The 15,976-nt window shown below is 43.8% G+C and overlaps 1 protein-coding gene across 1 annotated transcript; it reads right to left on the reverse strand.

Moving 5' to 3' along the window:
- Positions 1-2,135: 2,135 nt before the first annotated feature.
- LOC127291801 (uncharacterized) lies at positions 2,136-9,218 on the reverse strand. The gene is made up of 3 exons (XM_051321124.1): positions 8,728-9,218; positions 3,271-5,062; positions 2,136-3,153 (listed from the first exon to the last, which is right to left on the reverse strand). Exons 1-3 carry the CDS (start codon positions 8,821-8,823, stop codon positions 2,666-2,668), a joined length of 2,376 nt encoding a protein of 791 aa, XP_051177084.1. The 5' UTR covers positions 8,824-9,218; the 3' UTR covers positions 2,136-2,665.
- Between the last annotated feature and the right edge of the window lie 6,758 nt (positions 9,219-15,976).

The following is a 15,976-nucleotide window of genomic DNA, read 5'->3' on the forward strand; positions in this document are numbered from 1 at the left end:
AAAGAAAAAAAATATAAAAAAGAAAAAGGTCCCACTAGAGTGACCTATTTCTCGTAGCAGCGGACCAAACACCACCAAGACAGTACCAGATATTTAACTTCTCCAAAAGCGACACCTCCAAGAAGGAGACAACGCAAAAGCACCATCATCGCTCTAATCAAAGATCATAGGTTTTCACCCAGGAGAACGTCCGCGCTCATAAAACTATACCCTTGACAAAATTATTACCAGACACAACCACTGAAGGCGAGACCTTGGATCTTCATCCTGCAAGTTTAGACTCTGAATTTCTCTTGTGATGCCACCCCCACTTGTCTATGCCATTTCTCCAAATCACGAATAACCAAGCCAAAATCTCATCGCCACCTGGACTCGAACCACCATCACTAGTCCATAGATTTCGGCTATTATGCGATTCTCCGCAACTGACTTCATCATGGAACTAAAAACATGTCCCATGATAGCAACAGACCGGAGATCTGCGCATCGCTCCCTCTGAAACCAAACGATCAGAGAAAAACATGGTTGCGCTTGACCGAATACCATCTGATCTGGAAATCTTTAGGCATGTCGTCCATCGGAGTTCGCCGGCGAAGCCTTCTGGGACTCGACACTCTGTCTAGATCAATGAAGGCAGGCATCAAGCAGATCTTCATCATGGCGTGAGAGGGGTTCTAGGATCGCCTCCTTTATTCAAGTCGTGCCAGCTGCCCCCACACCACCCGCCGGCAACTTGCAAGATCCATCGCACCAAACCCTGCTAGCGACCCAGAGGGCTAGGCCAGCAACGAGGGAGGTGACGACAGAGCAGGGTCGATCCCCATCGGATCCGGCCCAAAACCACGCAGCAAAGAGGGTCGGGGAGGAGGCACGGGAGACATCCAAATCGTTATCTAGGGTTTCCACCACCACCCGTCCGGCCCTACATCTCCACCGCTGGTCATGGCGCCACCAGAAGAGGATGTCCGCCACCGCCCCGACTAGGGGCACTACCCTAGTCGCTGCTCTATGACGTGCCGGCTATCACCGCCCTAGCATCCATGGCGGCCGTCCCCAAACCATGTTTGGCGGCTAGGCCCGTCACCGTGGTGAGGGCCATCGGCAATGGTGTCGGGGAGATTATGGCGGCGCTCGGTGACGCCACCGATGTCTCCCTAGGGTGCAACACGCGGGGATAACCTTCCCTTTTTCCTCTCCTATTTTCCTCCTAGACTATTTCTCTTGCTGCCATGGCTATGAGGACAAAAGGGAAGCATGTAATTGACAGCGAGGAGCAGAGCGGATTTGTGCCCACCCTATTCTCTAGTCATTTCTAGAGGTGTGTGCTCGAGGCCAGGGGCGTCGACACATGTTGTTGAGGCACACGTCGTTACGTGTAAAGCAAGATGTCTTCCTTGGTGTACCTCCTCCTCACTTAGACAACACCCAGACGGCGGCATCAAGGAAAAATGCTACTCTCTTCGTCTAAAATATGTATCTCAACTTTATCTAGATATAGATGTATCTATAACTAAAATACATATGTATCTAGATAAAATTAAAACACCTATTTTAAAATAGATGGAGTATTTGACAAGATAAGTTTATATGAATTGTACCCCCCTAAGATAGCCAGTAGGGTTTAGGGTTTTGTCTAAGATAGCCAGAGGATTCTAGGGGCCTCCATGAACAATATGCATGTTTTAAGATTATGATCAGTGCATAATGTCCCATTTTCCTCAAAATTACCAAATGAAGTGCCATTTTTAAGGAAGATCCGTAAAAAATAAATAAACAGGGTCTAAAGAATCTGCTAGAGTAGGTAAACTTTGAAGGTGATTTAAGGAATCTGCAGAGCTGTTTTCCACACATATGTCGGGGCGCTGAGATTATTATTCAAGAATCTCGCAATACATGTGCTACCAACGGTTAAGCACAAGAAAATCTTGATCAATCAGAAACACATCGTGCCCATGCAGAAGAGCACGGAACAAGCCACTATTTTACTTCGCCAATGATACCTCTCATACCGCGCAGTGACACAAATGCCGTTACAAACCTCAGGCAGCGAACACCACCACCACATCATCATCTATGTAAAACTAAGAGAGGGTTACTACCATATACACAAAGACAGGTCAAGGTAACGAGCCAACTTTCAGAACAAGAATAAATCAGGCAAGGAGCAGATCATGTGAGCGTCTCACCAACCAATCCAACTATATAAATGAATCTCTCAAAGTCTCTTCCTCCCTCTCCCCCTCTGTCTCTCTAATGTACATGTTGGTTATAAAAATGCTTTTACACCGTACAGATCAAAATTGTGCAGCGGCAGCAGCAAAGGATAGCTGTTGACCCCACTGTTCGCAGGATCGACGAGGACGGACAACCAATGAACTCTCTTCTTCTCCAGGCAGCCACTAGTCGGGATAAACAACTCTTCAGCTGCCAGCCATGCCAGACCAGACCAGCTCTCACACAAGTCCTGCAATTGTCATGCACCAGTCTACAGGGGTGCACACAAGCTATGGGGAAAAGCTACCCGTGGATGGGTGAGTCACCCATTCCTGCCGAGCTACACAAATTGCAGCAAAGCAGTGGCAGAAAGTAGTTGCAAACTTGATGTTCTGAGTACTGAGTTACTTCAGAGATATCTTTGCTCACTGGGTATTCAGGAAGCACCATATCAGAAAGGAATGACATAAGGCAGAGCAATGACATCGGCCTGGTCGATTCTCACAGCCTCAGCCCACACTTGGGGCACTCCATCGGCCGCAGCCTCTGTCTTGTGCTTCTCTGAATGGTTGCTAGATTGGTCGAACAGCCAGTCCTGGTCCTCAAGCTCACATTCCATCATTACTTGAGGGGCTTCAGGAATGCTGTATATCTGTCCCAGATACTTGAAGTCTGGGTGGGGCGACAACTTCCTAGAAGGTGCGCCATTCCTAGATGCTGCCAGAGGATCCCAAAGCCCAGCATCGACTGGAGGTCGCTGAGCTTCTTTGTTGCCATTGACCTTCTCTTCCTTCTTAGGGAGCCTTTCAGCCTTCTCAATTTTTATGGCTTCTGGCATGGAAGAGAGTGGCGCGGCTACATGAGATGCTGTACCATTCTCCACATGATTGCTGGAGGGGGCTGGTCTCGGCAACTTTGTAGGCCGCATTTCATGATGGTCTGTACATCATCAGAAGTCTTATAATATAAAGCACCATAAAAAGGTATAATGGTGTTCTACAAGACTATGTGTAATGCTGGTAAGTGCAAAAAAAATAAGAAAAGCTAGGAACTCACTTTGTTGGTAACCATTCATCTCGTGGTTCTTTCGCTTCTTCAGGTTTTCATCCGCTAGGATAGCTTCTGTGTCATCAGCTGGAGGGGCTAAAGGAGAAGTTAAGAGATCCGTGAGAATACTATCTATCTGATCATTTACACTCTTTTCTCTTAGCTTATCATGCTCTTTGTGATTATGTTCCCCTTTCTCCTTCTTTGCCTCCTTTTCTTTTTTCTTCTCTTTGTGTCTATCTTTATCTTTCTCTTTCCTCTTCTTTTTCTCATGCCGTTCACGTTTTTTGTCCTCTTTCTTCTTATCATCAAGTGTCGCGTCTTTGACCTTCTCCACCCTTTCAGCTCTTCCAACTGCAACTTTCTCCACTGCTGGGGGTTTAGAATCAACAAGTTTCTGATCAGTTGACACATCAGTCTGTAGCATTCTTCCGCCCAGTTCCTTTTCCCTGCCCACAACTGGGAGTTTAGAACCAACCAGTTTCTGATCAGTTGAAACATCATTCTGTAGCATTCTTCCGCCCGATTCCTTCTCCCTGACCACAGATGGGGGTCTAGAACCAACCAGTTTCTGATCAGTTGAAACATCATTCTGTAACATTTTTCCGACCGGTTCCTTTTCCCTGACCAAAGATGGAGGTCTAGAACCAGCCAGTTTCTGACCAGTTGAAACATCATTGTGTAGCATTCTACCACCCAGCTCCTTTTCCCTGCCCACAGCTGGGGGTTTAGAACCAACCGGTTTCTGATCATTTGAAACACTATTCTGTAGCATTCTTCCACCTGGCCCCTTTTCCTTGCCCATAGCAGGTGAAACACCTCCAGCATTGGGCTTATTAATGGAAATGGAATTGCTTTCAGATGGCCGAACCATACCATTTGGCCTACGGATTGTAATGCTTGGGCTTGGGATAGTTGGCCTTGGTAGACTTCTATCCATCCCTGTTGCTGCGCTAGATGTTGATGGACTCCCAAACCTCTGCGTGGATGTTGGTGCGCTATCCATTGGCCGACCAACCTTACCATTTCCCTTGTGCATAGCATTAGCAGGGCTTCGAAGCAACGGAGAACTGGTACCAATTTCTTTCTTCGCAATCTCCTTATTTGGGCTCTCAGTTCTCTTCTGCACCAGTATGCTAATGTTACTGATACGCTGCCCCGTCCCCTCTTTCCTTGGCGCAGAATCAGTAGAGTTGGAGAGAGGTCTTGTGACTTTGACTCTTCCCTTCTCCACCATAGGTGCTGTACCAAAGCCATCAGCAGCTCCTTGAGATGAACTGTTGAAGCTCTCGACACGTCGAATTGATGTCCCATTCCTCTGCTGATTGATACTGATGGTCTGTTGCCCCAAGCCCTCATTTTTCCCTGAAGTATCAATAGAGTGAATACGCATTCTATTAACTGCAGTCCTTTCCTTCTCCAATGCAGGTGCAGCACCAAAGCCTTCACGACTTCGTTCATTTGGAACAGGAAACTTGTCAACAGTTCGGTTCTCCACCCCTTTCTCATCTTGTGACTTTCTGACCTGTTCTTCCCTGAATATATGATCCTGAATTTCTTCGGACTTCCTGCTGCTCTCTCCAAGATTCTGACCAGGGATAGCATCGCCATGTCTTTCAGTCCCCTCTGATTCCCTACTTTTATCTTTGCTCTTGTCCTTTTTCTTGTCTTTGTGCTTTTCTTTTCGATCTTTTTTATCTCTGTGCTTATCTTTACTCCTGTCTTTATCCTTCTTTTCTTTACCTTCTTTTTTATCTTTGTCTTTCTTGTCCTTCTTATGCTTCTTCTCCTTGTGTTTCTCCTGAAAAAAGAAGGTTCACCGCTTCCAGTCAAAAAAATTGATAGAAGAGGTAGAGCATAAAGAAGTACCTAGCAAATGCCAAGCATAAAACATTATGATTGAATAATAAACTGCAAACAACAGTAAAAAAGAACTACCAACCAAAATATGAGCTGTTAAACAGTGAATTACCAGAATGGTCAATGCAATAAAACATCTACTCCACATGACTATTCAGGGTGAACTCCTAGAGGTGCAAACAATTGCTAACATAGGTGTCAATAAAAAAAATTGCTAACACTAACACATGCAATAAAACATCTACTCCACATGACTATTCAGGGTGAATTCCTAGAGGCATACTGCAAACAATTGCTAAAATAGGTGTCAAAAAAAATATTGCTAACATAGGTGTCGAAAAAAAAAACAATTGCTAACACTAACACGATGATCTTTGAATTACCCTACCTAATTGTCCTACAGTGCTCTATATTTGTTGAATATGTATCTGGAATGTTATTATATGTACTCCCTACATCCCACGAAAGATGTCTTGAATTTATCTAAACTTGTATGTATCTACACACTAAATAGTGCCTAGATACATCCAAATTTATATAAATCTGGGACATCTTTTGTGGGACGGAGGGAGTACTTATGAACTCACACTACATAAACACACAATAACGCCCTGCATGCTTGTGAATACTAACTAATTCGCCTACAGCATTCTGCAGTAGTTAAATATGTATCGTAAAGGTTATTTTAAAAAAATTGAAACTCATACTACATAAACAGTCAGTAAGACCCAAGCAAACAAGCTGGCTCTCTGACTGTAGCTTCTGCTTATTTTGCTAACAGCCTGACTTAAAACAATTCTGTACAGCTACAAATCCAGTATGCTAATACCATGTGCTGTTGAAGCTTTTGCCTTTGACAATAACCACATTAACGAAGTTGCCAATATATTCTATGCAGAGCATTGGATGGATTACTAAATTTTGGAAGGACATGCAACTCTATTTAATAAGGAAACAAATGCCTGAGTTAAAATCACCAACTTTCTCACATCTAAACTTGCGCCAGAAAACGTGATGTTATGGGCAAGAAAATGGCATATCATCATATCCATTCAAGGAATTACATTTGACGATGTAATTTACAGGCTATCAAACTTAATTCTCCATTTCCCCCTCAAGCTTGATAGTATTGGAAATTAAAATCGAGTGTTATAGAGCTATGTGGAGAACACATTATAACTAAGAAACGTAAAATGAGTTCTACAAACAAACATAATCATTCCCCAGATTTTAAAGGCCACCTAATTAATGTCCAGATATGATTTTCCATAAAACAATGATAGGAAAAATCTGCTGAAATGCTCAGGTCACAATATTCAATATATCTGATAAGCTATCAGAAAGTGTAAACAATATCTAGAGAATACAGCATTTGTCATATTTGATAATCTTTGGCTATACTAAGGGTTTTATACCAAGAATATGGAAGAAAATGATAGAACTAAATCGATGTGTCATATATACACATAAAAACATGCTTTACAGCAAACACAACCCAAAAGGCACACAAACATGCCACGCATATGCTTGTTTTAAACACCCAGGTATAAATACTTTCTACATATTTATACTATTAACAAACATGAATGCATGTTTACCCATAATTAGCATCGTCCTATAACAGAAGAAAATAGGGAACCAGCAAAATATACAAACAGATGAATCATGAAATGTCCTTCGAGTTTGATTTGACAATCAATCCAATCATAGGACACCAACATATATAGATTATATCAGGTATTAAAAAGATATAGTGGTAGAATGAAACCAGCTGTTAAACCAGCCATTTGACACAGAAAATGCAACTGAACAGGACAGTGAAGACATTTAATAGAAGAACTCAGAGCTTGTACAGTAGATAATCAGGTAAGAAAGACCAAGCAAGCTGTTCCTAAAAGGGCTGAGGGAGGGGATGAGAATGTATTAACAGCCCTACTAGTAGCATGGACATATAATGATGGTCATTGAGCAAGTTGCACACACATTAAGTGAACACATAATTACCAGTCCACCCCAAAATATCCCATCTTTCTCATAAGATTAATACTGCAACAAAAGAGGCTCTCTTTTGCACTAATGCTGTATTCCCAAGTTCCCAGCCACAATAGATCCTATGATTATTATGTATAATCTGGTAATAATTATAGGGGTACACTTGGAAGGGACTAAATTAAAACCATAAATTACACCTAACTGCAGAGAGATGATTCAAAAAAAGTAAGCTAATTAAATGTACTATACAACAAAATTCCTACATCAATCCAACCCACCCCCTCCTGTATGGACCAGACAGCACAAGCACAACAGATTTCACTGATGAGAAACAAATGGAATAAGACCAGCAATTAACAAAACTGGTTTCATCAGAGTGATTATCAACTTACACCGTACTGACTAATCCATATTTACACGGGCAACTTCACGCAAACCTACACCGTGCCCTCGTGGCAATTTTGACCAGGACCAGGACACATACCGACCGCATAGAAACAGAACGTTCTTGCTAAATACTAAATCATGAACCGTCACACAATAGGAAACCGGTAATACAGCCATCCAGTCAGGCCCCTCCTGTATGGACTAGACACCACAAGCACAGCTCATTTCACTGATTAGGAACAGCTGGTATGAGACCAGAAATCGACAAAACTTGTTTCATTAGAGTGATTATCAACTTACGATGTACTGACTAATTAATATTTAACAGACAACTTTACGCTAACCTACACCGTGCCCTCGTGGCAATTTCCACTAGGACCAGGACCCATACCAATCGCATAGAAACAGAAAGTTCTTGCTAAATACAAAATCCTTAGCACAATAGGAAACCGGTAATACTAGCGCCTAACATTAACTTCAACCATAGTAGCATGATATTCACGGAAAGTAGTCCTATGACAGACAAATAAATTTCCCGGCGATAGCTTCCAACAAAAAGAGAAATCCCCAAAACATTATTCGCGCCCTTTTTAGCAGCACGCAAACGGACAAACCAGAAACTCTACGTTTTCTCCCTAGCAAGCAGCAAGTAAGCCCCAAGCACCAACCCGACATATACACTAAATCTGCCGGCGCCTTTTAATGCAGCGGAAGCTTGCGGGAACGTACTAAGCGACAAGAACGCCGCAAACCAGCTAGCATTCTCCCAACATAAACCGCCCGCCGGCCTTTTCCCGCGCTACTAAGCGGAGGACCAAATCGGGCCAAATTTTGAGTTTTAAGTTGTGGAAAGCACCCTCTAGGAAAGCATTGGCTCAGCCCTAGATTTTGTTCTCTGGCTCCCTACCAATCAGGGAAGGAAACTTCCCTAAGCAGCGAGTATAACCGCATCACTTCTCACGCCTGCGGTTGGCTGAACCTGAGGAAGCAAGATTCCTCCTTGGCACCAAGCAGCCACACCTAAACGACCTGTATGTGAGCTATGAAAAATTCTGTCCCAAAATTTTGCAACCAACGAAATAGCAGAGCACACATAATGCCACGGCGCCTGCTCCCGCGAGACGGGGAGCAGCCAGAGAGCGCCGAACAACGGAGCAAGATGGGCGATCAATATGATGAGGAGGGAGGTGGTGGGGTGGGAGGATTCGGATTGGGGAGTGTCTGGACCTTGTCGCCGGCTCCGAGCAGGTGCGAGGCTAGCTGGCCGTCGGGGCGCAGAGTCTTGTGATATCCCGGGGGCGGAAACGGGAAGCAGCGAGACATGGCACGGCCGCCGCCGGATCAGCACCCTCGAGCCCTCCTCCTCCCTCCCTCCACCCCCAAGAAAACCACCTCTTTCCCCCTTGCCGCAGCCCTGGGGTCAGTGGTGGTGGGTGGGCGCCCGCGGGGTCCATGTGGCCGGGGCTCTCATCCCCGCCGCCGCCGGCGCCGGAATCGCGGGGATCTGGGGGCGGGGCGGCGAGGGGGGATCCGAGGATCCACCCGATCGGGGAGTGAGAGTAGATGATTCTTGCGGTGCGAGCGATCTCTCCCTCGGCTCGGCTCTGTTTCGTTTTAGTTTCTTTCTCCGCTGTTTCGCCGCTTTCGTGTGCCTCTGCCGGGTTGGATTTGGATTTGGAGAGAGAAGTAGGGTTGCGATGGCGGACGGAGGAGGAAGAAGAGGAAACCGAAGAGAGGAGACCCGGGATGGGTATATATAGCACAAGAAGCCTCTGCCTACTGCCGTGTTGCTCTTGGGTTTCACTAGGCCCCACCTGCAAGAGCAAACCTGCGGTGGACATCGCACATGGGGGTGTGGGTGGTGTGCTTATTTTTTTCCTCCTAATTTTTATTTATTTATTTTTGCTTGTTTATTATTAGGGTTATTAGTAGTATTCCATTTCTTAGGCTCATAGTTTAAGGGAGTTCTCTTCTCCTCTTGGTCTACCTTATTCATTGCATCTCACCTTATCTTTCCAAATTTTGTCGGTACCCGGCCTTTTACGGCTCCGTTAATGTGCAAGTTTGAGTAGCTTCGGAAAGATTCCAGTAACGTTACGCTTCAATAAAGTCGTCGCTTCCGTACAAATGTGGCATGAGTGTCGGAGTTCGCGTCGGAAAGGACGATTCCCAAATCGTCGGCGATCTGGTGCTGAAACTGTTGTGGATGGTCTTATCTACCGGGCTTCAAAAGCACAATACTGCATTCACGCACGCGTGATCGTGAATGGATAAGAACTTACGACCGTGTGTACTCGTAGCAGATGTCACGTGACACTATGATCCGGAGCACATTTTCACGCAAAAATCAAGTCCTCGATCGCCAAATGGGAAAAGTATAACAGAGACAAATGATCTGTATCACATTTTCACTATAGTTTAAGGGAGTTTTCTTCCCCTTTTGGTCTACATTATTCATTGCATCTCACCTTATCTTCTCAAATTTTGTCCGTAGCCGGCCTTTTACGGCTATGGCGTACAAGTTTGAGTTGCTTCGGAAAGATTACACTAACGTTACAGTTCAGTAAAGCCATTGCTTCCGTACAAATGTGGCATGCATGTCGGAGTTGGTGCCAAAAAGGACAATTCCCAAATCAGCGGCGATCCGATGTCATAACTATAGCGTACAGTTTTATCTACTGCTGTTAGAAAGCAAGATACCATATTTACACAACCGCGATCGCAAATGGATAACAACTTACGCCTGTGTGTACTCGCAGCAGATGCCATGTGACATCATGATCCGGAGCACATTTTCACGCAAAACTCGGGTCCTCAATCACCAAATGGGAAAAGTACAACAGAGACAAAAGAATACCCAAGGCTCCACGTAATGCCACGTAATTCATTCAAAAAAATAAAAAAATAGTGGCATATATACTACTATGGAAAAGTTATACAGTATAGATATAGATACTCATCCAAAACACGCGCCTAACACAACTTGGCACACGTGGTCGGTTATAAGCGTGTGAATGGTACTAATTAGGAGTACAATTTTCCTTTCATTTATGACGGAGTACTTGCTAATGTATGCTAATTGGTTACTATACTACTCGGAACGATTATGCCTGGCTTCGCCATGTTGGTTTTAGCCCCAGTCCCACCTGCAAGAGGAAACCTATGATGGACATGGCACATGGTGGTGTGCCGTCGTTGTTTTTTCCTAACTTACATTTATATTTCTGTTTGTTTAGGATTTCCTATTAATCCATTTCTTAGGATCATCGTTTATGGAAGTTGTCTTTTCCTTGTGGTCTACCTTGTTCGTTGCACCCCATCTTATCTTTATGTATGGGTTTTGCAACTTTTGTTCTAGCAGCCCGTTACGGCTTGACATGTGTGTTCTGAGTTGTTTCACAATTCAACAAAGTTATCTCTTCCATACAGATATATCATCCACGTCAGAGTTGGTGCCGAAAAGGACGATTCCTGAATCGCTAACGATGCAGTGATGTACATGTATCTTATTGTCTTATATACTGGATCTCGAAAGTACGATAACATATTTACACACGTATGATCGCGTACGGGTAAAAGCTTTACGCCCGTGTGTACGTGTGGTAGATGTCATGACATCATGATCCAAAGCACCTTTTCACCGTTGTTTCGCCGCTTTCGTGTGCCGGTTTGGATTTGGATGAAGAAAGAGTAGGGTTGTGAGAGGAGGAAGAAGAGGGGGAGGAAACCGAAGAGAGGAGACCCGGGATGGGTATATATAGCTAGCTGCCCTCTTTCGTGTTGCTCTTGGGTTCAGCCCCGGTTTTGGCACTACTAGTAGGCCCCATCTACAAGAGCAAACCTGTGGTGGACATGGCACATGGGGGTGTGGTGTGGTTATTTTTTCCTACTAATTTATTTATCGTTGTTTGTTTATTTGGATTATTATTAGTATTCCATTTGTTAGGCTCATAGTTTAAGGGAGTTCTCTTCTCCTTTTAGTCTACCTTATTCGTTGCACCTCACCTTGTCTTTGCAAATTTTGTCCGTAGCCGAGCTTTTACGGCGGAGCCGTATAAGTTTGAGTAGCTTCGGAAAGATTTCAGTAATGTTACGAGTTAATAAAGTTGTTGCTTCCGTACAAATGTGTCATGCATGTCCGAGTTGGCGTCGGAAAGGACGATTCCCAAATCGTCGGCGATGCGGTGTCGTAACTATTGTGTATGGTCTTATCTACCGGGGTTCGAAAGCACGATACCACATTTACACACACCACATAATTCATTCAGAAATAAATAGTGGCATATACAGTACTATGGAAAAATTATACCATATGGACATAGATACTCTTCAAAAGCACACGCCTAACACAACTTGGCACACGTGGTCGGTTATAAACGTGTGAACGGTACAATTTAGGAGTACGGTTTTTCTTTCATTTAGGATGGAGTACTTGCTAATGTATGCTTATTGGTTACAATACTACTCGGAACGGTCATGAACGGTACCGTCGTGTTGGTTTCGAGCCCGGTCCCACCTGCAAGTGGAAACCTATGGTGGACATGGCACATGGTGGTGTGTTGTCGTTGTTTTTTCCTAACTTACATTTATATTTTTGTTTGTTTAGGGTTTCTTATTATTCCATTTCTTAGGCTCGTAGTTTATGGGGGTTTCTTCTCCTTCTGATCTACCTTACTCGTTTCATCTCATCTTATCTTTATGTATGGGTTTTGCAAATTTTGTTCTAACCGGTGCGGCTCCGATATGTGTGTTTGAGTTGCTTGGGAACAATGTTACGACTCAACAAAGTTATCTCTTCCATACAGATATATCATCCACACCAGAGTTGGTGCCGAAAAGGATGATTCCCAAATCTTTGCGATGTGGTGATGTACATGTATCTTATGGTCTTATCTACCGGATCTCAAAAGTATGATAACGCATTTACACACGCATGATCGCGTACGGGTAAAAGCTTTACGACCGCGTGGTAGATGTCATGACATCATGATCCGAAGCACATTTTCACACGAAACTCCGGTCCTCGGCCCATTCATGCCTCAACCTCCAAATGGGAAGAGTACTAAGTAGGGGAAAAACATCAATGCTACGTATATATTGTTGTACAATTGATGCAAAATATTAAACTAAAATAGTGTCATATACAATGGAAAGGTTATACAGTACAATGTAGATGCTCTTCCAAAACACACGCCTAACACAACTTGGCACGCGTGTCTTCCATTATCAACGTGTGATCAGTGTTTATTGTGAGTACGATTTTCCTTTGATTTAGAGTGTAGTACTTGCTTAAGTATGTTTATTGGTTACTATATACTCGGAACGGCGTGCACCGGTTCTACTCCAGGCAGCAGCAGTGTGCTAGCTGTTCATTATTTATTGGTGCCTTCTTATCTTAGCTAATCGCAACGGTCCGAATCAGGCAAGGCAAGTGACGGAAGCTTCTGGTAGCGGCCAGCGACACGCCGAGCTTCACACTCGACACCACTCGCTCGCACGCGTTGAGTGCCAGTCCAGTACAGTACTACTACTCCTTAGCTTTCTTTTTTTACTTCGAATCGAGATATTCTCTTCCAATCTACTTTTACTTACGGAAATATTTACATGCCGCCAACAGTACGCTGTATATCTTTACAGCTTGCTGGTTTGCGGAATTTGTGTTTATCTCCACGTATTTCATTAGTAGAAAATCAAGTTACATGATCAAATAAACATAAAAACCAGAAAACAGATCAGAAAACTTTGCGAATAGACACCTAAAAATTAGAAACTTAGGTTTCGTGCACTCGCCTAAACTAGCGGCCACAGCCAAACTCCAACGCCGCCTAGACGCATGTTGGAAAAGACTTCAAATCTCCACCATTGACGGATCGAAGAAAACACCATCATCTGCAAGGTTCTTTGAGTTGATGAATAGACCTGTTGCAAACCGGCTCCAGACCATACCTAGGCAAAACTCAGGCTGGGTTGGGCTTCAGGCCGAGCCAAAAAAAAAACCAAGGATGAAAATCTAGACCCGAACCCGATTTGGTGCGATAGTCGGTCCTAAAAATTGGGACCGAGCCCAGCCTCATGCTCGAAAAGCCTGGCCCTAATGTGGCTAAAATCATGTTTCGTAAAGGCCCAAAGCCCAACCTAGCCGTGTCGAGCTCAAAATCGGCCCGAGCCTTACCTGACATAGAATCTTGGCTTGGCCCGTTCTGGAAATTTCAAGTCGAGATGTCTAGGCCGGGCTGCCCATGCCCAACTATTCCATACACATGTCTTTGTGTCAAGTCGTCCGGGGAACGTCCCCGTACTATTTTAGACCAAAAGTCACTACATCCCATTTGACGAATTCGTGAAAATAACGATATATCCACCGCCTCTAAACCAAAGGCCTAGCTCCAGAGCATCCACCTCGTCCCGATCCCAACGCCAATGTGGGTAGCGACGAACACCTAACGACACGCTACTTGCTTCTTTTAAAGCGTGCATTATCTAGTACTTCTAGTATATTATTTTTTCTTTTGGAAAAACAATTTTTTTCCTCGGTGAGATAAAAGCTCACGACGCCGGGATACACTACGGGTGCATATTAATTGGCACAAGTAGCACTCGTCCGCGTTGAACACATGTCCAGCTTTAGTTGAGGTCCAGTGTCGAACACGGAAAGATCGTCGTACTGGACACAACACAACTGTCTCGTTTCTCTCCACCGAGAGTTTGCTTCCTGGTACGGTTACTACCGGCCTCTACCAAACCTCTTTTCTTAAAAAAAAAGCTACAACTAGTAGAAACTAATAATATGATCATATATAATAAATAACTAAACTTGTTTTTTTTAATAAAAAACGGGTATAGATAAACTTGTATTTTGTTGGTTGCAGAAAATAGAGAAGGAATCGTGACACTGAAGCCAAGTGCAGTCTTCTTTTACCCGTTGTCAGTGACATTCACTGCAGAGTCGCCAGGAGTGAGTGCAAGCTCATTCAATGGTGGCAGCATCTTTACCGCTCGGCAGGCAGCAGCTTCCATCGTCGAACTTTGATGGTCAGGTCAGGTCAATTCAGAGTTTCAGACCACAGGCCAGCTAGGATACAGCTTTTTTTTTTCCTGGCTTTATTACTTGACCATCATCTACTGGACGTAGCTGCTGTCGAGCCAGAGTGTGATAGTGACACGCCCTGCTGAAAACTCGTTAGCACGTTTTCCGAAGATTTTGAAACTCTCACTTTTCAGTCTTCAAATAATTTCCAAAAATTATCGTAGCTAGATGTATACATCAAGAATTGTACACCAGAAATTTTGGTTAAAAATAGTTATACATTGCAAACACAAAAAAGATAAATTTCCAACAAAAATACGTGTATGTAGCTCCTAAATATTGTTAGAATTTTTTTATAGCACAACAAATTTAAATAATTCTACTAAAACTTCGCCCGGCTATACGAACCATGCATATGTCTCAAAATAACAAAGCTTAGATTTGGGCACCTAAATCCGCGTCACATACCCTGCGTGCAACATCCCATGCCCTTCATGCACCGTAGTCATACATGCCTAAAATGGGTCCCATACCATGCATGCATCATACATGCCTAAAATGACTAGAATTGACCATTTTCTGAACTTCAGCACAAAATAAACCAGATTTATAAAAGCATACACACAATCTGACTCTTTCGCATGTCGCCCGCTCGTGGAACGCCATTCTTATATTGCAAGGCACCATGTGGTAAGGTCGACATGGTTGCAAGACGCTATGGTGTATTGCAATTTTCGACCCAATGTGAACTTCAAGCTGCCAGCACCATGGAATGTAACCATGACGTCCTACCCATGGCACCTTGTGAAGAAAGGTCAGGTTATGAAAATTTTCATATTTGGTTTATTTTGTGTTGAAGTTTTTGAAAAGGTCAATTCTAGCAACTTTCACCACATAGGCGGAGCTACTTATACTATGAACAAAGTGCCTAGACTCACCGTGTAAAAAAAGGTGTGTACGTCACGTTATCACACATTAGGGCCTATATGATTCACATGATTGGTAAAACGTACGCACGGAAAATGTAGGATTGCAATGACATGCCTACTGCAATCCAAAATTTATATGAACCAATGTTTGTTTGATTCCATCACGGAAAAAGCAATGTACAAAAGATTGCTTGGAGAAAGTTCCTATAAAAACCAATCGTACAAATAGAACAACCATTATAGAGAATTTTCCTATAGAATTTTTAGTCCTGCAAAATTTCTATATAAATCTTTGAATCGTTAAACATGCCCTTATTAAGGTTTGGTAATTTCGACCGTGGTGAGCCGGGATCCTAATCCCTGTCAAAGACTCACTTGTGAGGTCTAGTGCGTGTGCGTACCTCAACGAGCATGTCTCAAACGGTCAATCCTGTGCAGGATAGACACACAAATGGAGCAGGATACGAGTTCCACGTGCAGCGCGGCGTCATCGGCTAGGCCAGACCAAAGCAGCGTGAAC

This window comes from Lolium perenne, chromosome 4 (assembly GCF_019359855.2).
Source record: "Lolium perenne isolate Kyuss_39 chromosome 4, Kyuss_2.0, whole genome shotgun sequence".
Lineage (NCBI taxonomy): Eukaryota > Viridiplantae > Streptophyta > Magnoliopsida > Poales > Poaceae > Lolium > Lolium perenne.